The sequence below is a fragment of the Corvus cornix genome, chromosome 1 (assembly GCF_000738735.6).
Source record: "Corvus cornix cornix isolate S_Up_H32 chromosome 1, ASM73873v5, whole genome shotgun sequence".
Classification (NCBI taxonomy): Eukaryota; Metazoa; Chordata; class Aves; order Passeriformes; family Corvidae; genus Corvus; species Corvus cornix.
Window position 1 is genome coordinate 4,178,548 of NC_046332.1, and position 26,705 is coordinate 4,205,252.

Consider the following 26,705-nt stretch of genomic DNA (forward strand, 5'->3'; position numbering starts at 1 on the left):
TGCTTTTAACATGTTGGTTTTAATCTGAGTCATTCCTGATAGTGCATAGGTTTGTGTTTAAACTGACAGACAGTAAATACTGTTTAATCAGATGGACAGTGGCTATCGCAGTAGTTCTTTCAGTAAAAAGCTTTAGGATCTTGCATTGCATATTCTCAGCAATCATGGGAAATAAAGAGCCTGTTGGTGGCTTACACTGACCATCTTAAATGGTCTTGTAAATGCACCATGAGGATTTTTAACTTTGGGGGTTTTGTTTTACTGAAAGCATTTGACATGCCAGTACACCACCAAGGACCCACTGGTCGTTTATAAGCAGAAAACGTTGCTTTTTTATTTCCTGAAAAAAAGAACTCAGGAGCAAGGCTGCTGAATCAAGGACATCTTTACAATTGCTGGAATATCGTGCCTATTTTGTCTGGCGGGGGTGGTTAAGATATGGGAGAAGGAGAAGGTTTGGATCTGGCTGAGGACCTGGAGAGGCAACAGGAGAGGTTTCATCGCATGACTCCTTGCCAGCTCCCTACAGCTGTAGTTTGGGGTAAACAAGAAAGCCTAGCGGTCACCTTGCTAAGGAGGAGAGTGATGCCACTTCAGTGGTTTGTGCACTAAATGGCCTATCTGTAGGTAGCACTCATGGCAGACCTACTCCACTTAACTTGGGGCTGCAGTCTAATCTTTATCTCAATCACAGTTTCATTTCCTGCAGCCAAGAGCCTTTTCTTTATTCGGAAGCTGGGATAGTCCACGCAGATATGAAAAGGCTCTGGCCTCTTGGCCGCGTTCTTGAGCTCCTCCCGAGGTTCGCTGCAGGGTGGTGGCGGTGCCTCCCTCCTGGAGGAGGAGAGCGAGAACCCTCGCCATCCCGAGTCCCATTTGGTATGTTAAGGAGCTTTTCCTTGTTGTGCTGGGCTGCAGCGTGGCACGTTAGTCAGGAATGCTGACGTTCTCGTATTTGGTTTCCACTGGCAGCCTTCTTCACAGATTAGCGTAATTGCATGCATTACCCAGCGCCGGGCTGGGATGAGTGCCGCAGGTTTGCTCCTCGTGTTTATTTAGCGAGCTCGGCCGTGTAGCAGCATGGATCGCTGAACAAAGCACGAGTGCGGGGAGGGGGGACCAAGGCTGCTCTGGGTGTTTGTTGTGAAGGTGTGGAGTGCGTGGGCGAGGTGGGAATGCAGCTTTTGTGAAGGGCTCGGAGAAATGTATGCACCGGCATGGCTTCCCCTTCAGGTTATCAGTACGGTGGGACCAGACTAAGTATGAGAGATATGTATAGAAAGAAACTTTTCTAGTGAGGTATTTTGCCTACTGATGGATTTCAAAACAGTAGAAGACCTAAGTAAAGGGGGCAGGAGAGGGAGCAGTATATTGCATACCCTCTGTGTGCCTTTACTGACCTCTGGAGACATGCATCACACTTGATGTCTCTGCAGAACATGATGGTTTCCCAAGTTTTAAAAGCATGCAGAAATGAGCCCGTGTCTGTCCAAAAGTCATTCTCCATCTGCTCCCGCAAATTAGGCAGTGGTGGGTGGCTGGAAGCTGCCAGCTTTCCTTACCCCAGCTGCAGAGCTGCCCCTCAGCTTGGTAGGGGATGGAGCTCTTGCCCACTCATGCTCCAGACCGTGTTCAGATTTACCTGTAAAAACACAAAAGCCAAAACCCAAGCCTACCGTGACCCTGGTTTAGAATAGGAGGAAGGGGGTCGGGGGAATTACATAGTGTGTTAATCAATGTCTTAGACTCTTCTGAAAACCTCATTTGACGAAGAGCTTATGTTAATAACTTGCCCTTACAGCAATTTGTAGCTCTGATGAACATGAGACTCGCTAGAGGCTTGCTTGCTTGCTTGTGGAAAAAATAAGCTGTGCAGATTAGTTGCAAGTTTTGTGGCAGCAAAAAGCACAGTACATGTCTTAAGAGTTCACTTGTCTTTTACATAAAATGTAGCCAAATGGAAAGCATCTCCCACCCAGTGCTTGCCTGCTGCTTAAGTGTTCTGCAGAGTTGGGGCTGCTTTGAGTGGCTCTAGTGCTCTTCATTCCAGGTGTTTATCATTGACCTCCATCCAAGGAAGTTATTATAGTTACAGTCATTATGCTCTACTGGACTATTTGCTATTTTCAGTAATACACAATTGGTTATTGGTTACCACAGTGTTTGTCCTGGAGCAACCTACATCTCCAGGATGACAAAACCCAGTGGCATTTTCACTATTCTAATAGAAGTCTTAATTTTTTTTTTTTTTTAATAGCTAATACATGTATCTTTAGTCCATCTAGAAGAAGACACAGCTTTTATACTGTAAGTCAATCTACTGCAGATTCTTTCAGAAATGTGTGGCTTCTGTGGCTGAGCAATTGTTCTTTTGTGAATTAATGTGACCTTTCAGGGAGGTGTGATGCTTTTTACTGAGGTACCATCAAAATGTCCTTTAAACTATGGGTGCATTTTATGAGTTATTCCATGCAGTGTTTAGCAGGTTCATTTCAGATTTCTCTTTTTCCCTCCAAGTGCTGTTGGCTGGTCACAGAACTACCAGTGCAAGTTTGGTTTGTCAGGATGTTTCATCTGCATTGCTGAAGTATACCAGAGATATCAAATAGGGAAGAGCAACCTTTTATCTGGTTTTAGAAGGGTTTTGGGGAGCTGATTTGTTTGTTGGGTTTTTCTTCAGGCTGAGATTGTTGTTCCATTCATCCATTAGTTTCTAACTGAGAGCTTTCAGAGATGAAGAACTTTGTTTATTCTGCTTGAGGAGAGATTAGAGTCTTTTTCTTCCTTTGGGACTTGTCAGTCATTGTTCCTGTTTACAAAGAACATGTATTTTTGTAGTGGTAAAAACTGTGCATTTGAGGGACTGCTGGAAATTGATGGAAAAGGGAGCAATAAATTGCAAACCTGGTTCTTCTGAAATTACTGCCTCCTGGCTGGGTTGGATTCAGATACCATTGGCATCTTTGAAGAAATCCATTGTCTGATGGAAAAATCAGTCTCTGCTTTCTAATAAAGAACCTTTTCCTTTCAAAAGTCACAGAAGGCTTCTTTGTGGTGTTGTTAAAATTTGGCTTATTTATGTGTGTACATGAGGGATGATGGTTTGTGGAACCAGCAAGGGCAATATTCCAGCCATATAGAAGAATTCAAATTAGGCTTGCCTAAGTAAGGTGCATTATGAAAATTTCCTGTACATTTGTTAATTTGGGGGTTCTTTCTTTTTTTTTTGCTTCCTAGATTTATTTATTATGACTTCCATTGCAGCATAATTCAAAATAGTATGAAAGGCCCTGATTCAGCAATGTACCAATGTGGTTGCCTATAATTAAGCAGGTAAATAGTTCTGTGCACTTTAGTGGGTCTACTTGCTTGATTAGAATGAGGCACATACTTGGATGTCTCGTGGGACTGAGACCAGGAGGAGCAGGGCCAGCAGCTGGCCATGTGTGTGAGAGACATTTCCTGAAGGAAATGTTACTAGAGTCTTAATTATAATAGAAGTGCTCTTTGGAAGAAACAAAGCAACATTTTTTCCACTATTTTAAATGTTAACAGCGTTGTCTCCTTTTCCAGTTATTGGCATAAGTGCTAGAGTTAATGCAAAAATATTTCCAAAACAGCTGCAAGTCTGTGGTTTTAAGGAACAATTTTGCCAAGGTGAAAACTCCTCGGTCTTCTCCTCTAGTGAACAAAAGGCTCCCAGGTGGGAAAAAAAGAAAGATTCCAAAAGATGTTGCTCTAGGGATTGTATTTCTAATTGTTGTAACTTCTTAAAAGGGTGGAAACCCAGCTACTGCTTTTAATTTCTGAGGGGCTTTTGGATTTCGTACGGTTCAGTTAGTATCTACTATTATACTTGCAAACAGTAGCACAGCACTGGGTTGCTTAGGCTTTAACTCAATTCTTCTGGTATATTAGTTTTAATTTCTAATATAATTTTTATCTATTTTAACTGGCTTTGCAGTATCGCTTTTGAAGACTGAAGGTCGGAAATATTGGTTTCCTTACTCATTTCACTTTCTCATGTCAGTTTTCAGCCATGAAATCTAGTCCCTATTGGTGGTGTGTTATTGTGATTTCATGATGTGCCTTATTTTGAAATAGAATGTTGTTTTTCTGAATGTTCCACTGCTTCTAAGTTGCTAAAATATTTTACAGAGGGCAGTATATCTGCTTAAGCATTTTGGAGGTCTTGAGGCCTACGTGTGTGAACCCTTTGTGGATCTGCACTTCACCTATGGACAGTGTTGTGTTGGGAAAAAATGTAGGAAGAAGTTATTTCTTGTGAGCACATGAACAGAAAAGGCAGAAAGAATTGCAGTGACAACATGCTTTTTTATTTTAATCATCAATTGCAGGTTGCAAATTTAGCCATAAAATTTATTTTGGTTGGACTGGAAAATGCATGCCTTCAAAACAAAAGAAGCAACTTTGGTATCTGTAGGATGCTTCCTGGTGTATATTTTGTGAGTAAAAGGTGGGAGTTGTGGAGAATATTTTCTTGGGTTGAATTAGTAGCCCTCTGTACCTTTACCAAGAGTTTTCTCCTCCAGCCTGACTAGAAGAGCTCGCTGCATTTTACTGGTGACACCAGTCTCTCTTGCTTGTTTTTTCCCAGGTTCTTTTTCTTAATGACATCTTTTTGAAATTCTGGTATGCTCTGTATATCAGGACAACAGTTGCTGCTGCTTTAAAGCCGCCCTGGATTATTTTTCTTTTAATATCTCCTATTTCCATGCCTTTTTGTAAGTACCACTGTTGGTCCCCAACCCTGCAAATATGCCATTTGAAAACAGATCTATTCTTTATGAATTTGATAGATGAATAAAACTATCTACAATAAAACTATCTACAATAGTTTGTAGATCTGTTTCTGATGTTATACCAAGTTTTTGTGTTAGTGACCAGTAACATATCTGTTTCATAAGAATGCTGGAAACTATCTAACCTATCAGACTGGCAAATAGGGAGCAGATTCCACAGCAGTGTTACTGTTACTATGCCTGACAGATGCCAGAAGAAAAACCTTGATGTAATCTGGTATAATCACGCTGCCCAATACTGGAGTAAGCTCTGCTCAGAAACATTTATGTTTCTTTCTCCAGCCTTTGTAGGGCTGTTCAGTTCGCTCACACGTAAAACAGATTAAGTTATTTAGCAAGGGTCGTGATATTTATTTCACCTAGTTCTAGCCTTTAAACTTAAAGGTACATGTTCAGTGTAATGACATGGTTTGGTTCTTGAACTTTTTTCATGTAAACTCTTATTGTAAAATGTGGCCTATCTGCGATTTTTCTGATGTGTTTATTTTCCATAATATTTTCAGTTGCACATTTTAGTCTACATTTTATACTAACACACTTTGTGTAGCTAACATAAACCATGTAACACAGCACTGCTATTGCAGAAGGTGAAGCTGACCCAGCTTTGCTGCACAAGCAAAGAGCAGTATGTAAATCAGCAGCAGAAACAGGTCTGAGAGGAAAAATTGTTTCAGTTAAAACAATCCAAATTGCTTATGGCTGTCTGTAATCAAACCAGTTTCGAAATGAGGCTAGTTTAATTGAATATAATACATTTTGTGCTATTTCAACACTTAATCAGCAATTGTAACACTTCTTCTGCCTAAGTTCCTGCCTTTTCCTCCTCCTTGCTCCGGTTTCTCCTTCCTTACCTTTCGCTTTCTTTTCCTTCACTTTGCTTGTTTATTCATTTTAAATGAAAAAGCAGTTTTCCTTTCCTTTGACCCTCTAATTTCAAACTCAATAACTTGTTTTTATAATTTCCATTTGTCTTAATGTCTTCAGTTCTCCTCCCCTCTGTGTGTGGCCTAAGCTTAAGCACAGAAGCAGCAGCCAGAAACTTCGCATTCAAATTTCTGTGCAAAATTCTCCATCTCTCTTTAACACAAGCCCCAAGAGCCTTGTCAGAGACTAGAGGCAGATTTTGTCCCTGCTGCTGCTGTTTGGTTTCCCAAGAAGTGTGTTAGCCTTGGGAATCTTGCTGAGAGGTTCACTGAAATTTTTCATTTTGGAGCTTTTCAAAAAAGGGCAACATTGTGGTTTTGGGGGGAGGGGAACAGGAAAGAGGTTTTAATGAATTTAATTCATTGGGGGTTTTTTTTCTGCTAAAATGAAACCATTCTTATTTTCTGTTAAATACTTACATATTTTAGCCATCACTTGATGCACAAGGCAATTCTTTTTATTCAGTTGATTTTCTAATGTCTTGTTGCCACTGAGCTTTACAGTAATATTTTCCTTTCAGTTAATTTAACAAATGGTTACTGTACCCTTGCTCATATTCCTCAAGGTACATGCCAGAAGTTTGACTCTTAAAAAATTGACTTTTTAGATTAAGTTCTGATAGTTCTCCTGGCTGCACAGCACACAAATGGCTTCACAGCTGTGATGTTAATGCCTAGAGGAAGGTGTTTCCCTTTCAAGTCTATTTTATTTAGTTGGATTAAAGGAGAAGGATAGGAAAATTGTTTTACTAAGTCTCCCAGGCAACCTGAGCAGTTAATAAACATGGTATTGATTGTAACATCACTGAAAGATGGGAATTGTCAAGTTCAGTTTTGTTTATGAGATGACAGCTTCACTTGACAAACTGCTGAAATACCATCCTTAGATGCTTAAGACTTGGCACTGATGCTCCACTTAAAATATTTGCAAGTGTAATGGCAGCAGGCTAAAACTCAACATACAGAGGAATATTAAAAAAACAGATGTAATAAATAATTTTCTACTTGATCTGTTTGAAGAAAATGAAAAGTTTGTGTTTTTGAATGTATTTTGAATTCTTTGAATTTAATAACTTCACAGATAATGTAAAAGAGGACAAAACTGTAGCATGTGAAGTTTGCAGATGATGTGATTGAAAAGTATAGAAATCACCATGTAGATGACTTTGGAAACAAACTAAGTTGTCATGGTTGACAGTCCAACATGAGCTGCCAAAGTGATGGCTCAGAGAACAAAATATGATTGTTGGGTGTATACACAACAAAACACATGGATTCCGTGGATTCTTTGGTTACTGGAGTACTGAGTCCCGTTTTGGTGTGCATGATTTATCATGAGAAAGATGCTGGCGAACTAAAAAGGGCTCTGAAAAGAGCTCCAGAACAATTTGATGTCTGGAAAACCTTCCTCAGAATAAAATGAAGTAGCTCAGTGGCATTAAGTTTTGAAATGACAGTGTTAAAGTTTGAGGAATGACTCTGCCTCAAGGAATATAACTGGAAGAGAAATCAGAGTTAAGTGCTTTATGTTATAGTAGAGCTGTGACTTCAAGAGGTTGTTTGAACCCAAGACTTTTATAATCTGTCCCACACAGATGTAGAATGAGTGAGAGATGAGGCTTGACAAGTCAGAATAGTAAGCCTAATAAGTAGTGAATTTAGTAGTAGTTTACGTGGAAAACTCTTATTTACAAATGTGGTCGATTTTCCATAGTTTGTTGTTTTTCAACCAAAGCTCATAACTTCTTGTCATGTGTTAAAGGCTTGACACAGGTCTCCCTTGGTGAAATTTCATAATCTAGATTATGCAAGAGGCCAGCTGCAGTAATCATAAGGGTCTGTATGGCAAGCAGGGTAACTGTTACATATATATAAAATATTAATTTAAAACTCTGAATTTTTAGCAGTCATCTTTTAAATTACCACTTGGAAACTGGGACAAAGAAGAAACCGATACTAAGCAACCTATGGCTCTTGGCAGTTTTATAATAAAAATTTCATTACTACTGCTGGTCTGTGGATATGGTGTGATAGTCCCTGTAATGTGCTGAAACTTCATGGAGGTATTGCACATCTATATTTGATGGTATTATTAGACTTGTGGATTTCCACTCATTTACATTCTTCAGGGAGGCTCTTGCACAAAGGAATTTTAAAGTACTAGGTGATGAAATCCTTGTTAACAATCTCTCTGTTTCTCCATTGAAATATCGTTCTGGAAGGTCAGCACTGAACATGTAACTGTTGGCACAAAGTAAAATTGGAAAGAAATCTTGACATAAAAACCACATCAGGTGTATTTCCCAGAGAGGGGTGTTGGGTTTGTTCTGAGAGAAAGGAAAGGCAGGGTTCAGGAGCTGGCATTACAGCCTAGAATGCTGAAATAAAGAAAGAAAACCTAAAAAACACATTAACCTACGTGAGGTTAAGCGTGAATTATGTCAGTGATCCCAAAAACACATCTTCAGGAAAACCATTTAGAAAATAACGGGAAGGAGGTGTCACAAGTGCTGTCATGGAACCTGGATAGATGGCTGTGTGGATAGGTCAGGCTGAGTTTGTTGCCATAATCCCACTAAAGCCAGACATAGATGCTTTTTGCCTCTTGGCACCCTGGAGCATCTTTGAGGTTGGACACTGCTTATTCTCCTACCATTACAAGTCATCACATTAAATGGTTTTGGAGTTAATCTGAGGAGAAGACCAGTTAGAAACAAACAATGTCAGTCTTATGTGGTAGCAGGGAGGGTTTGGCTACTCAGGGAGTCATCTGTCCCTAAGAGAGAAGATGGCAAAATGCTGGAGCACTCACCTGTCTGGTTAAGTGTGGACTTCACAAAAAGTAAATGCTGGAGCTGCTGCACTGGAAGAGATTTGATTCAAAACCATGGTAGAAGTAGGGAGGGTCATCATCCACAAGTGCTGTGGCAATGCTGAACTGAAGGTCAGCTTTAGTCAGCTGTCCCCATTTCCTTAAGGGAGTGCCCATTAATTTCCCCCTTCCCAAACAGCAACAGGCAGTCCATGCCTTCTCCCCATAAAAGGAACCTCAAATGTCATAGCAATTACTTTAAGTTTTAAGAACTCTGCGTGTGGTCAGTCTCATCCAAACTTGTGTGTTTGTGCTTTATTACTTGTATGTTTCCTGTAGCTTATTTTTTTTTTATCTGTCACAACACATTCACAATCTGCTGCGTGCATAACATGGGTGGGGTGGATTAATAAAGGAAGAAGGGGATGGGCTTTTAATTTGCAAGTTCTGAGGGATTGTTATGAAGGACAAGGATGGAGGAAGCAGACTTCTCACACCATAGAGAGCTGCTGTGAGGGCCTTTTGAAGATGTGATTGTTTGTAATTGTCATGTTCTGTTTTTAGAGGCAGTTGCAAAAGACCTTGAAAGCCATGTACTTAAATATGCTCCATTCAATTGCCTTTTTTTTTTCTTGACTGTAATCCCTCATGTAATCTCTTTTTGTGTGAGCGGCAGTGCAGAATGTGAGCATGTCTCTCTCATAAGAATCTTTAACCTCTCCTTCCAAAGTGTAATGATTAAAAACTTGGACCACAAACCATCTTCTGGTTCAGACACCACCTGTCCAAGTATTACAGAAAGGTCAAAAGAGAGTCAGCAGCAGAGGAACAAAAAGCAATAGAAAATGGCACAAAGAAAGGTTTATTCAGAAGATACCATTCTGTAGCTTAAGTTTAATCTTGATTATTTAAAGAATAAGAGTGATGCTAATCAGGTTAGGCATGCTGGCAAGACAGTAGAAAGAGCAGCAAGACAGCTGAGGAGAAGAAATCCCTCTAACCTTCCTCTAAACCTTTGCTAAAGATTAATCCATCTCTGTTGGATGCACTAATACGTAAGAGAAAAAGGAATGTCTAGCAGAAATAGCAACAGAAGGGCAGTAGATCACATATCTGAGAGGCTTGGGTTTCTAGAATTGTGACAGCATCTTTATTACTCTTGAGTGTTGTTTAGTATTTCCATACCTTTTTTCTCTCCTCTTTAAATCTGTAAAATGAGAGTAATACCTGTCTAAATATGTAGACAAGTGGTTGTGACAATTTGTAAATGACTGCCTGGATAGGTAAGAAGCCCATGGAAGCAAGCTGGCATGGCAGAGGTGTTTTCTGTATTCCTAAGATCATGCTCTGCTCTTTTACTTCTTCAAAGCAAAGGCAAGTCGATTCAAAACTTGGGTTAGTGGGGGCCTATTTCTGGGTGTATAATGTAACACCAGAAGTTTGTGGAGCACAGAGTTGAAGATTAATTCATCTTCCTAACTGGACCAGTGCAAAATGCTCTCCTGAGAGGTGGCTGGCCTATCTGTGGGTGGTTAAGCACAAGCCTAACTTGATGTGCTGAGCTGGAGATAGCATTGGTGGTACCTGCTGTGGCAAAGTGCTGCAGAAAGGCACTGCTCTGGAACAGCCTAAAACTCTGTGGAGCCAAACTTCGTAAATACAGATGTAGCCCTAGTTCACAGTGATGTCATGGATGCAATGACAAGAAGAGGGAAAGCCCTAAAATTAGTAGGGAGTTGTTAGTGGGGATTGATAAGCTGCATCATGTGAATCAGATGAGCAGTAGCCGTTCTCCAGTCCCAGGCACTGAGTGTGGCCCAGCCCCTGTGGCTGTGGTGCTTAGGCTGCAGAAGGTAACCTTGGCTCTTTGAGAGAAACAAAGCCATTTTATCCTAAACAACCCACAAGCCCTGTGTGCAGCAGAGAAGCTTTTTGTGCTGGAGACTTACAGCTTTTTGTGCTGTAAAACTCAAACCATTTGGTTTCAGTCAGAGATCCTTTTAGAACTGGGCCCTGGCTAAGGGGAGAAGAGGTTCACACCAAGCAGCGTCCGTGGTGATGTGAGGGTCAGTGGTTTGTCCTTCTTGTTCCTGCTGTTGAGTGACATTTGTTGCCCCCTTGTTTGTGCTGTTAGAAATCACTGCACTGTAAACTGGATCACAGGCTGGATTTTTCCTCATGGAAACTTCTGCCCCCCACCTTGATTTTATCCAAAAATGTGGCCTTACTGAGAGTCCTTCTTAGCTGAGTTAAGGATGCAGAGAGATAGCTGAGGTTGAGGAGGAAGGAGTGGAGATTTCTAAAGCTGGTTCTGCTGACAAAGTCAGCATGTTTGAGGAACTACACCCTAAAGCAAAAAGTTAAGGAATGTAGAAACGCTAGAATATAAACCATGAAAGGGTGTGGGGAAATGCTTCCATGGTTAGGGTTATTTTATGTTGGAAAGTAAAGTTTTGATCCTTTTTTTTTTTTTTTGTTACTTGTTGATTTTAAGCTGCTTATCTGCTGAATCACATTCTTTCAGTTTTGGTATGTATGCTATGGAATTTCTATGACTAGCTAGAAGAAAGTAATACAGGCATGTATTTCAAATATAAACAAGAAGTAGGAAAATGAAAAATGTTTTGTGGGAAAAAATACATGATGTAAAGGGAAGAATATGAGCAAAACAAAGTGATGGAATAATTCAGCACTGGTAATGTGTGCTGGCAATACTTAATGAAAGCAAGGATCTCATTTGTGGTCTGCAGACCAGTTCCGTAAGGAGTGATACACTGAACTCAGGAAAAATGTTTGGTAGAGATCAACCTCATTATTTCACTCTTAAGTCCAGGGAATTCTTGTTCATGTGAAATGTATCAACATCAGGAAAAGCCATGCAGATCTGAGAAGAGTGTTTTGGTTTTTGGTTTGGTTTTTTTTTTTTTTAAACCAACAACAAAACAAAAACTAGGAGGAAGAAAAGAGGTTTGTGTGCAGAGGAACACTTTAATTAGTGTGCCAGACTGCCCAGAGTGATTGTGACATCTCCTTCATGAAACACATTAGCAGCAGAAGAAATTAATAGGTTAGAATATTAATTCATCTGCTCTGTGTTCCAGGGAGGCAAAGAACAGCCAAGACTTTCTGTCTGATGCTCTCCCTGAAAAAGCATCCTTGTGTTTATGAATGCATTATGAAGGATTACCTAAGGTGATGTGAAAGTACATGGTTTTCGACTTGGAGATGATCTATAAACGGGAGGAAGAAGCTTTTCTTTTGATGCATCTGAAAAGATGCGAAAGATCTTGAAAAACTTAATAGCAGGAGATTTCTGATCTCATTTTTATTCAGGGAATGCTGTCTCTGAGCAGCTGAGAAGGAAACTTATATTTAGTCAGGGTGGCTTTTGTATTCTGTGTGTATATCAGTGTATATTGAATGCAGATGCCTAATCCACAATAGGAAGAAAACTTTTCATTTTGGGAGTTTTGCTGAGATGTGCTTACCTGTGGTTTGCAGTCAGGAGCAGTAGAAGTACAGCAGCCCCTAAATTCCTTCTCCAAATCCTTGCAGAATTTCACCAAATTGCAAATAGTTGGTTTTTTTGTTTAAAAAGCTTTCAGTTCATCTCTTCACACGAGTTCAGAAATAAGGGCTTGTGCATTCGTCAGTAGCGAAGTTAAACGTTTAAGACTGATGACGAAGGGTATTCAAAGTGATTATGAATTAATTTAAATACTCATATATTGGTACAAAGTTATTTTTCTTCATGTTATGGTACACAGTGCAGGAACTGATGTCTGTCATTAACATTACCTAATGTTGTCTTTGATAATGGTTTTGCTTTTAAGTTGCTTGTAGGATAAAGGTTTTTATTAAAATGTTCTCTGCTGGATTGTGATTAAGGATTGTTTTAAGAATTGGGGTTGGGGGCAGGGAGTTGGTTCCCTTCATTCCAAAGATGAGCCCTCAAACAAATTTGAATGAATTTGGTGAATTTCTGATAAGGACACACGTGATTTTGGACTTCTGACTTTGAAAATGGAACAGCAGGCGTTGCCTTGGTAATACACATGTACCTGTTGTCCCCTTTCTAAAACTCCTTGTGCATTTGCATGGCCCATTAGGCATATTCAGTGAAGAACTGTTCAATGTGGTGGCTGTGATTTGGGATTCCACCTGCCAGAAGTGCATTCCACTTGCTCACAGCCCTCGGAATGGGGTGTACCTTGTAGCTGCCAGGTGTGCCAGGTGGTCCTGTGGCAAAGAATGCTGCTGTGGTAGATCATTGTTCAACTACAGTTGAAAAATAATACACAGGCATGGAAATCTTGTTATTTTTCAGCTGGAAGAGCTGAAATTCTGTGTGCTGTTTCTGAATGCTTGAGTTCGAAAACCTCTGTATGAGGTGCAACAGTCATTTTGTTTCTATCTTCAGCTTTTTGGGGCTTGGCTTTTTCAGTTTCAACATGTGCAGAGTATGTGCTACGGTTTGGAAAATATGTTTTCCTGTCCTTCTAACTTAGAGCTCTCTTGTGTTTAAGTTGAATGTGTTGGCTCTTGACTGGATTTGAATAATGCAAGTACTCAGCATTGCAAAACATTTTTGTTTTTCAGTTCGGAAAACAAAGAGAGCGAAGCCATAAATTTAAAGAGCAGCCAAAAGGAAAGCACAACTCTACCTGCACTTTTGAAGGTAAGATTTTTATTGACTAATATTTATTTATTTTAGGTAAAACCTGCCACCTCTGCTTGTGACTGTTTGTTAGAGTTCTGATGTTGCATGGATTCCTGCACTGTGATGTGGCACCTGATTGCCATATTCTGGGTTAGGGTCTACTATGTCAGAGTTCTAATATACATGCTGAAGACAGGAAAACTGTTTGTGCTTCACATTCTTAAAATAAAATTCATGTGTTTACTTACACAAAAGAAGTGGGACTTCAGTGCTGATTCCACATGCAGTTAGCCGGTGAAGAAGAAAACTAATATTTTTATCAATCTATGTTTTGAGGCATTCCTCTAAAGCACCATTTCTGTATAGCTTACAAATATCTAAACAGCAAGTCTTTGCTTGCCTGAAGGTCTGCTGGTTGCCAGCCAAAGCACTGTAAGATCTTTCTGCTGAAATTCGTCTGTACATCAGCTGCTCCTCACCAGTTACCCATGTTAATCATGCTTGTCTTGTCCTGTAAGCCTTGTACTGCAAGGAAAGGACACGTTCCTCTGTGATCAGGGCTTTCTCCTGTGCCACTTGGCACACCTCTAAAGTTGTACTTAGATTTAGCCAGCTATCATTGATGCCTTCGGTTTTAACTTTTATATTTTTCAAATCCTGTACTGCTTAGTGTGTCACTCTGAAGTTTCTTGTTGCCTGTTCACTGCTGCTCTCTCATGCCAGGCAGACATAACAAAGCCTCTCCAGGCCTGCTCTCCAAGGACACTCAGACCATCCTAGGCCCAAAATGTGTAAACCAAAAGCCTCTAAAGCAGGGACAAGCTTGGGGAAATTACATCATTAACTGAAGCTTTAATTGGAGAATTAACCCTGATATGCAGATGAACCAAACCTATAAAAGTGTGAAGAACTCGTGACCCGTTGTCCACCTTGGGGTCCATCTTGGCAGTATCCTCTGGCTCCCCAGGGGTACCTTTGAAGGCACTTCAAATAAATACCTACCTTTACTCCCTTACTCCTGTCTAGTCTCTGTTTTTAGGTGGCCTCTTCAGGCATCATCATAAGTAATTATGTACAGGACAGGTGATAACAGCTGTCTTGGCTGCTGTCACATCTTGCCCTGCACAGAGCTGTTCTAGTGACCCAGTCACTAAGCAATTTTGCTTGAATTTTTGTTCATTTTCTAAGTTGTTTTAGTTCAGTGCAGATAATATGGTGGCTGCTTCCCCCAAAAGAGGCTTGGCTGGTCTGCCAGATTTATCTGTAGGCTTCTTAACACACTGAATCTGAGATTTCTGTCCCGTGTTGCATTTATTGGGCACTGATGGTGTATGGAGAAGGAAGTGCTTGGCTTCTGTAGGGCCCACAGTCCCTGTGTAGTTGCATCTTCAGTATCTAGGGACCAATTCTTTGGGTTTCACCAAAGTTGAAGACATTGCAGTTGCCTCTACAAAGACCCCCAGCAGGGTTATTTGCTCAATAACAATTCCATTTTGACTGTGGTTTGTCTACAGCAAGGTGGAGAACAACTTTTGTTCAGAACCCCTGTGGATTCAAGCCAGGTCTGTCAGTTCAGAGCTCCTGGAAAATGCCACTGCACGCCTTCCTATTACCATAAATCATTGATTTTATGCCTTGGAATGCAGGCAGAAAGGCTTCTGGTAAACCAGAGAAGATTATATCTACTATAGTAGAAGAAAATTTTCTCAGTTTTAAAAAAATCTCATTTTTCTGTGTCAGATCAGTGAAAAATTCCAAACCAGATTTTCTTTTGGAGGGGGGTTTGGACTGAGGAAGGGGAAGCATTTAGCATACGTGCACAAGACTTCAGCACTAGGAATTTCGTAGAAGGAAGTATGAATAGGGCTAGGTCTCAAGGAAAAAGCAGGATGTGTAGGTGGAGCAAAGCAAGCACAGCAAGTTTAAGTTACCTAAGAGTATTTCTTACTTGCCAAAAACTAAATCTCATTAATTTTTTTAATTTACCAAAGCCACAATTCAGAATCTTCCCCGCTGAATCTATGTTTGTTTCAGTAAAGTCTTTTACTCAGAACTTGTGTTTTTATAATGCTGCGCTAAAAAATGGTGCCAGAATTAGTGCTGTAAAGTTTTGTTCCACTGTATCTGATCTCCTCTTTGTCTTGCTGTAACTTTTTATTTGATTATATTGTTTTACGCCTATGTTTAAAAGACTAAAACCATGACATGCTCTTTGAAACAATACCTGGATTTAGGAAGAAGGTGTGGTTTTCATGTAACTAGAATGTGCTGGCTCTTCAGCTGTACTGAGAGCTTTGGTCTAACTTACTTTCCTCTTTCTTTAGCTGATCAAAAACTTGATACACTTGACCAGCTTCATATGCATGGTAGTGAGTACTTTTAGCAGTCTAATTTTTTATCTTGTGTGCACTGAAATTGCAGCTAGATAGTAAAAACTTACTCAGAGGTGGAGAAAGTATTTGTTTTCTGTTGCTCCCCCCAGCCACAATTTTCTGAGGAAAATATTTTTCTGGTTTTTCCTCTCACTGCTCTCTCCAATACACACTGGAAATTTGGTAACACCACATTGGCCAAAATAAACTGCCTTCTGCAAAGATCACCAGGCGGCAGCTGAGCAGTTGGAGAGAATTAAGACTGTCTTAATTGTGGTCTTGGGATAATCTTAAGAGTCTTTTCCAGCCTAGTGTTATTAAAAGATGCTTCAGGTTTTTTCATCCAATCATCAAGGTTACTATGGGCTGACCAAAAAAATGTTGTTACAATAAGTGTCCTTTGTGAAGAATGTCTGAATCTAGACCAGTTTTTGGCAGGTTTCCAAGAAATCCGAGCTGTGCTTCTACCTCAGCATTTCAGGTGAGGTAGTGAAACCATGTTGTGTCTGTGTTAGTGTCACCAAGTTAATGAGCCATCCTATTTCTGATGGACTTCCATGCTGTGATTTTGTATATTCATTGGCCATCTCAGCAGGAGGCCAGGGGCGAAATAGCAGAGGATCTGTAAGTCTCTGATTTAGCAGCAAAGGTCGAGTGTCTAAATTATAACTGGGTGAGTGGAGCTGGGAGCTGTGCCGAGCTATGGTAGCTCTTTGACTCTCCTGAGCACTCTAGACACCACTTCTGTACTTTACCCCCATTATTTTTTCCCTACAATGAAATATTTAGCTCATGAAGGGAGGAAAAGATATTTTAATATGCACCTTTTGAAAATATTAAGCCTAATTTTTCTGTGCGCCAGGGGGACTTTATCAATCATCACTTGATCACTTTCAAGAAAATACTACTGGAATGTATTTGCTGTGTCTGTTAATTGATTGCACAAAGAACACCACCCCCTCCCAATATTTATTTACAGATTTTGTTTTGCTTCTGTTTCTTTGAATTAGGGCTGTAAGGGGTGTCCTTTCTGAGTAAACGCTCCATTTGAGCAACGTGATTGTTGAACAGATGGTTGTGTGGATGTAAACAGTTCCTGAAATTCATGTTTACTGTACTAAATATCTGCATTACATAGTGTCCAGTACATGTTAGTATATTATTAACCTCCCCTTTTAGGGCTACAGGGACTTCATTTTCAAAGGGAATACTGCAACAGTGCTCCCTGCAAAAGTTTGTTTCATGGTCCCCAGATATCCTTCCTGTAGCAGCATGCATGGAGGAAATAGCACATTCTTCCATAACCCATTAGGAAGGAATTCTTAAGCATCTCAGCACAGGAACCACTATGTGGGCTCTGTCAGGCAAACCCAAAAGTTCCAAAAAGAAAGTGCAAATTTGGTATACCAAATGTGTAGTTTAGATTTTAGTATTTCAGTAGCATCACATACTCTATCATTTGGTCCATCGGCTCAAGCCTGAATTAACTTGAGACCGTCTCAACCTTCATAGAAAACTCAGGGGCAGAAAGTACAGCAAAGATTATCAAGTCTGCTCCTGTGCCCCAAGGTGAGATCTCTATATCTATGTCACACCTGATAAAAGCTTGTCTGACTTGTTCTCAAAGAGCTCCAGGGATGGAGATCTCTTAAGATCTCTGCAGCCTCACCAGACAACTGTTCTACCAATTTCATAGACCTTATAATTAAAAAGTCTTTTTCTTAACATGCCGTCTAAAGCTTCTGTGCTGCAAATTAAACCTGTAACTAATTGGCCTCTGACAAGTACTCCTGTACACTATGAGCATGGAGAAGAGATTATTCTGTAGCTCTGCTTTCTCACATGAATTTCGTTTCAAGGTAACATAAAGATGGCTGTATTTAAGCAGTAGACATGGTATTAAATTTTGATGGCAAAGACTGCAATTATGTGATAAGATGGAGCCAGGTTCTTTTTGGAGTTGCAACGGTTACAAGTTGGAACATGGCAAATTCCAGTCACCTATATTAATTTTTTTCCCCCCCTTCATTATAAGAATGGTCAGGTATTTAAACAGTTTGCCCAAGTGAGTTGCAGAATCTTTGTGCTTGAAAATACTTAAAACAAAGCTGGATGAACCAGAGCTGCTTTGTGCAGGAGCACAGACTGCATGACCTCCCCAGCCACATTCCTTTCAGCCTAATTTGTGCAGTAATTCTCTGTCACAAAATTTTGCATCCAGTGTGCCAATTTACAAAAGATTTTTTTTAGAAGTCCCATGAAATTGCTGAATATAGGTAGCTGTTCTTACTGAATGTCCCTCATTCTGACTATAATTTTAAGTTTTACAAAAAGTTAGAAATCAAAATTAAACCTAGAGTCTTAGTTAACTACATACTTTTTTGCATATAGCATGGGGTGGGGTTTTAAATTGTCATGGTTTTATTTTATATTGACTTTATTTCAAAAACCTCATCACTTGAAATTTCTTCACTAATTATCTAAGTAATGTCTGCTCAGCCTGACTGTGAATTCCTGCTGAATTCCTGACCTAATAATTAGAAATCAGAGAGAGGGATTCTTTGCCTTTTGGGAGTCAAGGGAGATGGACTACTACTGCCAACCACGAATTTTTTAAAAACCTGAGGGTTACTTTTAAAAACTGTTGCTGTTGCTGCCCACAGCAACAATGAAAGATTAAACAAAAATGGTTTTGGAGTTTGTATAATCCAGATTTCTCTTGTGAAAGCTGAAAAGAGATCTTTTTCTCTTCAGTCACATTGTAGACTTTTGTTGAAATGGAATTTAAAGCTGAATACCTGGCACCTCCTGGTGTTTCCCAGGACACTTTAATTGGTGGTGTTAATAGCTGTATGTGTTCAGGAAGATATTTCAAGCTCATCCCATCGAAACTTCTGGTAAATTCCCTGGTCATACTGAAGATTTTTAGAGAGAATGATCCTGAAATGTGCTTCCCTCTCTACTACTTTAGTTCTTCAAAGAAGGGATCATGAGCGGGGAACTTTGTTTCTGGGTAGGTGGGGGAGAAAAAGGCTTAAACCTTGGTCTGTTTAGCTCAGAAAACCAGCAGACAGATGAGAAGCAGAAGTGTGATGCCAGATGCTGTAATCTGCCAATAGAATGTAAGTACAGGTGGAAATCGCACTGTCTCATCCCATTCCAAGTGCACTGTCTCGTCCATTGAAAAGGTAAATTTCACCTTCCCCCCCCCCCCAAACTTCAAGAAGTTGTCAAATAAAAGAGAACAGAAATTGTTTCGTGTTTGTTAAAATGTATTTATTGAAAGGCAATGAAAGTGTGGTACTGGAAGACTTTAGAGGAAAGAACAGAAATAAGACAATTTAATTCTGTTCTCTCTGGCTCCACAGTAGACCTTGTAGCAATAAGGTGATGGTTGCATACTCAGAAGTGAGTACCAATTTTTAATCTTTGATCAGAGCTTTACAATAATTTAATGAGAAAATTCAGATGGGAAAGTTTTTGAGCAGCTCTGCAAATGCTGTGAAGAGAAAGTTTTAAATTAAAAAGTTAATTTTGTCCTTCTAGAGACTTCCACTGAGTTTAAAATTTCCTGCAAAGGTGACCTAGCAGAAGCTTTTTTTCAAATTGTACCTCCTTTTTCTCCATCTTTTCATTTGAAGTGTTCACCCGTACCACTTTATCTGTTCTCTTGTCAGGGAGTGTATCTCTGGATACTTCCTCAGATTTTAGGAGAATACTATAGAGTTTCAGAGAATGTTTATTTCGTCTTTTCTTTCCTCATCTGACAAATTAAATATACATTAATGACTCCTTGCTGTTTTAGGAATTCAAATGGATAAGCAAGTTTTTAAAGTCCCAGTGTTGAACTTTGAACAGATGCAGTTGTCTTTCTAAATGTTAAATAGTCATTGACGTTAAATAGGTTTATTTTTAAAAATGCAAAACTGATACACTTTAACTAAAAGTCTCTTCCTGTTGTTTAACTTTTACTCCTGATTATGAAGATGCCATGATTTCATTAGTTTTCTAGTTACTCTTGTCTTCTGGGGTTGCCATGACCTGATGTTTTTCATGTCAAACCAAGCAGAGAAATGAGGATGTGGAAGGAGTATTAAAAAGCCAAAATATTCAGGTTAATTGGGTATTTGTAGAGATACTGAGTTCACCTTTAACTTAATTTCCCCCAAGCCCCCAAGTCATTCTTTGTTTATTTTGGGGTTTTTTTTGCTTTTTCTGATTAGTTAAAAGGGGCTTTTTAGTAAAGACTAACCAGTTTTTCACAATGGTGGGCCTCTCGTACATCATCTACACCACCAGTCTAATTACTGGCTTAAATAGGAAAAACCCACTTTAACCATGTATTTTTAAAATCCAGTTGTCTCAGGAACACTAGCAACAGTGGACTTTTAGGGGTTCTTATTGTGTATTTCACTGTCTGATAGTACTTTTGCCTGGATTTTTTTAGTTTCTAGTTTCCTCCGACAAGTGTGGTTCCTAATCTTTGTCTCACTATGTCCAGTAGTTTTTCATTAGGTTTCCATTTGTATTGCCTCCTGTTGGTTGCAAAAGCCTAAAAGATTTTCCTCACAGTACTTGAAAAAACAAAAGCTTATTTCACATGTGGATTTAAGGCACACTCACTGAAAAAAGGTGGAAGATTACACCAAGGATGCTTTAACCTCCCAGAGAAAGAAGATCTGCTGAAAAACCTGCATTAGTGACTGACTGACTGTGGGGATGAACCAGCCTGCCACCAAACAGAGCTATTTCGCTGTGGATTTTGCTTAGCACACAGAATTTATGTTCTCTATCAGTGTTCAAATTGAATGAGATGCTCATAATTGCTGAATGAAATGCAGCTGTTTTAGTAGTGTTGAAAGGTCAAAGCTAAGGCTAGGAACAATATTAATTTTCCTGTACTATAGGTGACAATGCCTAAATGTGCTACTCTGTGCACCCAACACTTCAACCTGAAGCTGTTAAATGATTTCTAAATGCCAGCACACAGAAATTCAGGAGTAGTGCCATGGCCACTTCTCAGATGAGTTATATCGGGATGTTGGGGTTAAATGACTTGTTGAAAGTCCCTAGGGTGAATTAGTGATGATCCTAAATTTCTGGTGGCAGGCCATCTTCTCTCACAACTACAGGAGAGATGAGGTGGCAGAAGTGTATCTGTGCAGGAGGCAGAATGTTCTCCAGCAGCAGCTCCCAGTGCAGCAGGACAGGCGGCCTGAGAGGTCCCTGCGCGGCTGTCTGGGGTTTCTGCTTCGTAATGAGCATTCATTCATGGGGAGGGAAATCCGAAATGTCTGGCAGTCGTAGCTGGAAGCTAATGCTTTGTTCACGGAGATCTGTGTTTTAATGCTGTTAATGTTTTAATTTCTCTCGTTAGGGCAATAAAAAGAGGTTGTATTTTTGGCAGAGGATGTAGCCCTTGCTGACTGAGAACCTCTGGCAATTCAAACTTCAGCCACCCAGCTGCTGAGAAAAGGTGATTACAAGGGTGGCTGTTCCCTGCTGGTGCAGGAGGTGAGGAAAACTGAAGCAAAGCAATCCCTCCTCAGGGTGCTGTTGTGCCACCTTGGAGGATTGTTCACACTGGTGGCGAGCCCTGAGCCTGCCTGCCAAGGTGCAATTAGGCTGAGGGCATATGTCTGTGCTGCAGCCAGGAGTGGATTACAGCCTCGAAAGCACACCTCGGCTGCCATGAATAGATTAGCTGAGATGAGAATCCTGCCTGAGACATGGCACCGTGGGCTTGTCTCCCGAGCCCCAGCTGCCAGGCTGCTTTGTGCAGCAAAGTGGGAGCACGGTGCCCAGACACAGTGTCACTTATCACTGCAGTCTCCCCAGTCACCTGATCGAAAGCATGATCTTGTTTCACACTCTGCCAGGCTTCCCCTCTGCACCAGCCTCGTTGCATGTGAGGGCACAGGCCCATAGGATAATTCAGATTGAAGGGACTCCAGAATGTCATCCAGTCCAGCCTCAGTTCAGCTGTAAGGTCAGGCCAGGTTACCCAGGGCTTGCCCAGTGAAACTTGGAGGAATGAGTTGCCAAAGGACTAAAAGCTAATTAAAGCTTCATGAAGCATGTCACAAGCAGGAAAGCTCACAGAGAGTGGGAAAGGGGAGGCAAGGGAAAGACTGATGACAGTTCATTACAAGAGGAGCAGAAAGAACGCTATAGCAGGGAACTTTTTTTCCTTGCATCAGCAAGGATATCAGAGGGGATCTGGCAGGTGGGTTTCCATCCAGAAACTACTCTTTGCTTGGTAAGCCTGAGAAACTATTCAGACTGCTGTGACACTGCAAGAGGACTTCTTAAATTTGTTTTTCTTTGACGGATGACATGAAGTGTAGGTAAAACAAGAGTCACTGGTATTCCTTCAGTGTTGTGAGTATCAAACTGCTCAAGCTTAATTGTGACAGAATAAATGCTCTGTCAATGTCAGCTAAAGGCTAAAGACTGTTGAAAACTGGTGGGACGTACCAGGGAAAGGATTACTTTATATATACCCTATGCCCTTGCCTTTTTTTTTTTTTCCTGAGTGTTTGCTGGGGGCTTCTGTCAGAGACAGACTGGGAGAGAGGCATGGGCAACGATAAGTGAAAGTTTCTGTGATACTGATTCGTGGAAGTGCCACTGTACTGCGTGTTCATCAGGCACTTGTGCCTGAAGGCTCCTGCTGTGCTAGAGGCTTACTGGCTTTAGTAAAATCATGTGCTTTCGTCTCACTAATTTGAATATGGCATCATCTTAAAAGACAAACTTCAAAATCTGCAGCAGGAGCAGTGCTGTTTGTGTAATGCCTAAACAGTGCTTCAGACTTTAAATTGAGATTTTGTGTGCAAATGATAAAATACCTATAGCTCAAGCTGTCTGTTATGGCGAAGTGGAGCAGGAGGGAGAATATATGAAGAGTAGGATTGATTATATTGAAGAGAAGAAAAAATGATTTGTACAGTTTCTGTGTTAGGACTTAATATCCACATACATCTTCAAATAAGCACAGCGTAAATGTTCTCTGTAGCTTTTTTTCATGCAAGATGCTATTTATGGTTAAAGGTATGGAAGGACCCTTTCATATTAAAACTTCCTGTTCTTTTGATTTACCAAAAGTTAAGTAAAGAAAGGAAGATTAAAGAGGAAGGAAAGTCTAAATAGATTTCTGTTTCTGGAAGCAGAGACTACAAAACAGCTTTTCAAGCAGGGCATAAATTATGCTCACAAATAAGCAGCACAGTCTTAACAAGCGTTATGTCTCAGAGCTGCTTGGAGAAGACTTTCACATGTAGAGATTTAACTATATTTGAAGTCTCAGTTCCTAACAGGAAAAAAAAAACCAAAACCCTCCAGTAGTTACTGAATACAAATGGTTTTAAAAATGGGCAAAACCCCACCAAACAAAGCAACAAACAAAAACAGCTGTAAGACTAAACTGTTCTTAAGTTTTTAATGTAACAATTTCTTTTATAGTTAATGCATTTAGTTGTTAACTTAATAGTTAATATAAATGTTTATAGCTTAAAAGGGTTATATGTGCAAAGAATAAGATGTGTGCATTTCCTGCATTGAAATACTCTTCTGAGTGTTTCTGAGTGAATGGTACGAATCACAAAACAAGGGAGAAATGCCCTCCTTCACTTGAAGTTGAATTAAAATCTGGTATTGAACAATTCTAAGGTGTTAGTGAAAGTGAAGGGAGAAACTGTGACAATAGAACTTTGAAGCTGACATGGTGAATCATTCACTTACCAAATTTTGGAAATTGTTTCGATTTCTTGTTTCTGTTTTGTATTTCCTTATGCAAAGTACTCAGTTCCTGTGAGATAAAGTTAATTATTCAAGAGATTCATTGCAGGCTCATGTGTTACTTGTCTAGTACTGAAGCCAGCAGCAGCCAGAGCTGTGGCACATCTGCAAGCTGCACTGTTGGCATCTTCATTTACAGGGCTGGGTTTGGTGGAGTTGACATGTGAAGTGGTAAATCTCTGATACCCAGGCGTGACTACACCCCTTTGTGATGCATCAGCTGTTGATCAGTGCAGTGTGTGGGGGAGCAGGTGGGGTTTGTCACAGGTGGGATGAAAAAAGGCCAGAGTTTGACTTGGCCCACTTCTAGAAGTTTACTTAGAAGTTCAGTGTGGTTGTACAAGTATCTTGCCTGTACGAAGAAAATGGAGGTTGTGTGGCTTTCTCAAGGACAAATTAGTGCTGTTCAATTTCTATCCTCACATAAACAATTCCACTTTCAGCACATGCATCTTTTAATATTAAGCAATTGCATCTACTCTGTATTTAAAAGGTGAAAAAGCATTGCTCGAAGTTTAAAGACCACTTCTCCAGTATCACTAAATATATCTTGAAAGTTCTTAAGAAATTGCTGTTCCCCGAGGATGAAGCTGAGTTCATTAAAACCCTTTTTTCATCATTAACATGATCCTAGATGGCCTATTAACAGATAAGCCTGCTGGTTTATTTAAGATTACTTCAAGTGGCAATAGGATTAGTCACCTAGTGGAAATAGTAGCTTTCTCTGTAGATTGGATGAGTAGGTGTTGCCCAATTTGAAACAATTACTCTCATCCAAGTGTACTGTTGACGCAACTAAAATTTGCATAGGACTTTTTGTTCATGTTCTTTCCCACTCCTGTTGAGCAGGATAGATTTCATCTAAGAAAAGCTGGGGTAACTTCAATCTGTTTTAATAAACTGGGTTGAATCAGGAATTGAAATTACAAGGGTTGTACTGTAAAGATAAAATAGGCAGCAATATCCTATGGCACCCACTACGAAGGGTGGGGATGGGGGGGGAGGTGCTTCCCCGAAAACTTTAGTCCAGGGAAAAACATATTTGCAGATTGTGAAGCTGAAAATGTGGTTACATGTGGTGTTTGTGAAGCCTTCCGGTGAAGTTGCACCATCCTTTTGGGCAGATGGTCTTGACAGAAGTAAGATGAGCTTGTACAGCAGACCTTGGATCTGTGAGAGGAGCTGACACGGAGGAAATTCAAGGGCACAAATTGGTGAGGAATGGGGCTTGCCTTGCTTCTGGGTGTAGATGCTCAGCTGAGTTGAGGGAAGAAATGAACATGTGGTTTGAATGAGGTGAAACCCTGCCTTGGTGCTCATTCATTTCAGTTCACTGATAGGGCTGATAGTCAGGTCAGAAGGTCAGAGGTGCAGGGTGGTGCTCTGTAGGACTTTGGCTGTGTGGAAAACCAGGCAATTTGAGTGCTGGAGGCTGTGGGGCACAACAAATCCATTTGGAAACAGAGCTGTGCAGTTGAAGGAGAGCTGGCCAAAGGTTGCAACATCGGTTTGCTAAGGGTGGCAGGCAGGATTCACCTCTGGCATGCGAGCCGAGTTGGTTTTATCCCTATTCTGTTCTTGATTCTGCTCGGTTTTCAGACGTGCAGAAGGCTGTGGTGTGTTTCTGTTTGGCTGTGGTGTTCTTGCCTAGATTGCAAGCTGAAAACTGTTCTCACAAGCACATGGATGTTTGTTTGTGAAGCTGTGCTTTCCAAGGGGATTAGTCTGAAGTGTGAAATAACTGTTCCTTGCTTCTTCCCCATGTTTTTTATGCCAGTTGAAGCAATTGTTGCCATCTGTCCTGTATTTTTTTTTCCACTGCAGCTACTTTGGGAATTTTCTAGCCTGTATTAGTCCTTTTTATTTTTGTAGAATTGGGACCTCTTTAGTACAAAAAGAGAAGACAGCAAGCAGTGGGCTTTAACCTTTCTAAATGACAGCTCTCCTGAAAGGAATACAATGCATAGGCGCAAATTAAAATCAAGGAATTTGGGAATGTGTGAAAATGACAGGAAACAGCATCTTTATGTGCTTTTTGTATTTATCTTAGGCTTGTCAAAATGAAGAGAAGAACCATTCAACAGAAGAACTTAGCAAGTCTGAAATCCAGGAGGAACTGAAAAAGGCTAATAGCCTCCCTAGTTTGACTCCTGGAATCAAAACAGCAGATAAAGACAAGCAACCCCGAGAAGGCTTTTTTCATTTCCTTGGAAGCTTATTTAATATTGCAACAAAATCATCTTTGGTAGAATCTAAACCCTCTACCTTCCAAGATGAGCCCAACAGATGTGAAAAGGATTTACAGAGCACAAATACCCTTCCAAAGGACGTGCAGCCAAAGAATCCGAAAGTTGAAGAGCCTGTGGCTAGAAGAAAAGAGGATTCTGTAAATAAAGATGATGCCATCTTAACTAATACTGGGAAAGATATCACACAGGATCTTCTAAGAGGCTGGAAACAATCCTCAGATACAGAGAAGTAAGTTTTATAGTTTATTATTAAATATGTTAATGTGTGTGTGTGTGTGTGCATAGAACTATGCTGACCAAGTTCTGCTGAGTGTATGACAAATGTCTGTCATTTTCAAGGGTGGTTGGAGTGTCCCTGGCTTGACTTGTGCAAAACTCCAGTAGCAACTACTCTACATAAATGAGGAGGGGAGAAGTCAACTGCAACAAAATATAACTTTAAAGAAGTTCTTTAAAAGTGTCCTGACTAGATGTGTCATTTATAAATATGTTAAGGAAAAAAAAGAAGTGTAAAGTGCTTATTTCCATCCATATTATGGCCTATATAAAGGCTTAAATGTTTGTCTTTTTTATATCTCAGCGGTTCAATAATTTTACTTATGCAAGTAAGGTTTTCTCTTTTTAAAATTATTTTTCTTGGATAACTGACTGGGTGATTTTTGCTTGTGTGATTTTTTTTTTTTTTTTTTTCCCCCCCCTGGTTCTTTGGGGTTTTCCTGTGATGTTAAAGAAGGTTATGTAAAGCACTCAATTTCAAATAGTCCAAATATGGAGCATTTTTTGCAGTCCTGTAATATTTTTAGAAGAATATTAAAAGAAAAAATGATGGCAAGAGCACCATTGTGTGTTTGAGAGTAGAAAAGTTAAAGCACTGGCTGTGGTCAACACTGTATATTACCAAACCTTTTCTGATTGTCATAAACATAGGTATTAGTTTTCCAAAAGAATTTGTAGCTGTTATGTTGAAAATTGGGCTACACATGGGTCGGCACAGAGTAGGTTTGGATTAGGTGTGAATTAGCCTGTGGTTCCTGTCCAGTTTTCAGTAGGTGTGTAGAACATGGAC

General features: G+C 40.1%; 1 protein-coding gene across 1 annotated transcript in view; it reads left to right on the forward strand.

Moving 5' to 3' along the window:
• CRYBG3 (crystallin beta-gamma domain containing 3) overlaps positions 1–26,705 on the forward strand; it is an 83,408-nt gene that overhangs the window by 1,101 nt on the left and 55,602 nt on the right. The window contains exons 2-3 of the mRNA XM_039555185.1: positions 13,158–13,236; positions 25,441–25,868. Coding sequence (XP_039411119.1) covers positions 13,158–13,236; positions 25,441–25,868 — 507 coding nt within the window. The remainder of the gene's footprint in view (positions 1–13,157; positions 13,237–25,440; positions 25,869–26,705) is intronic.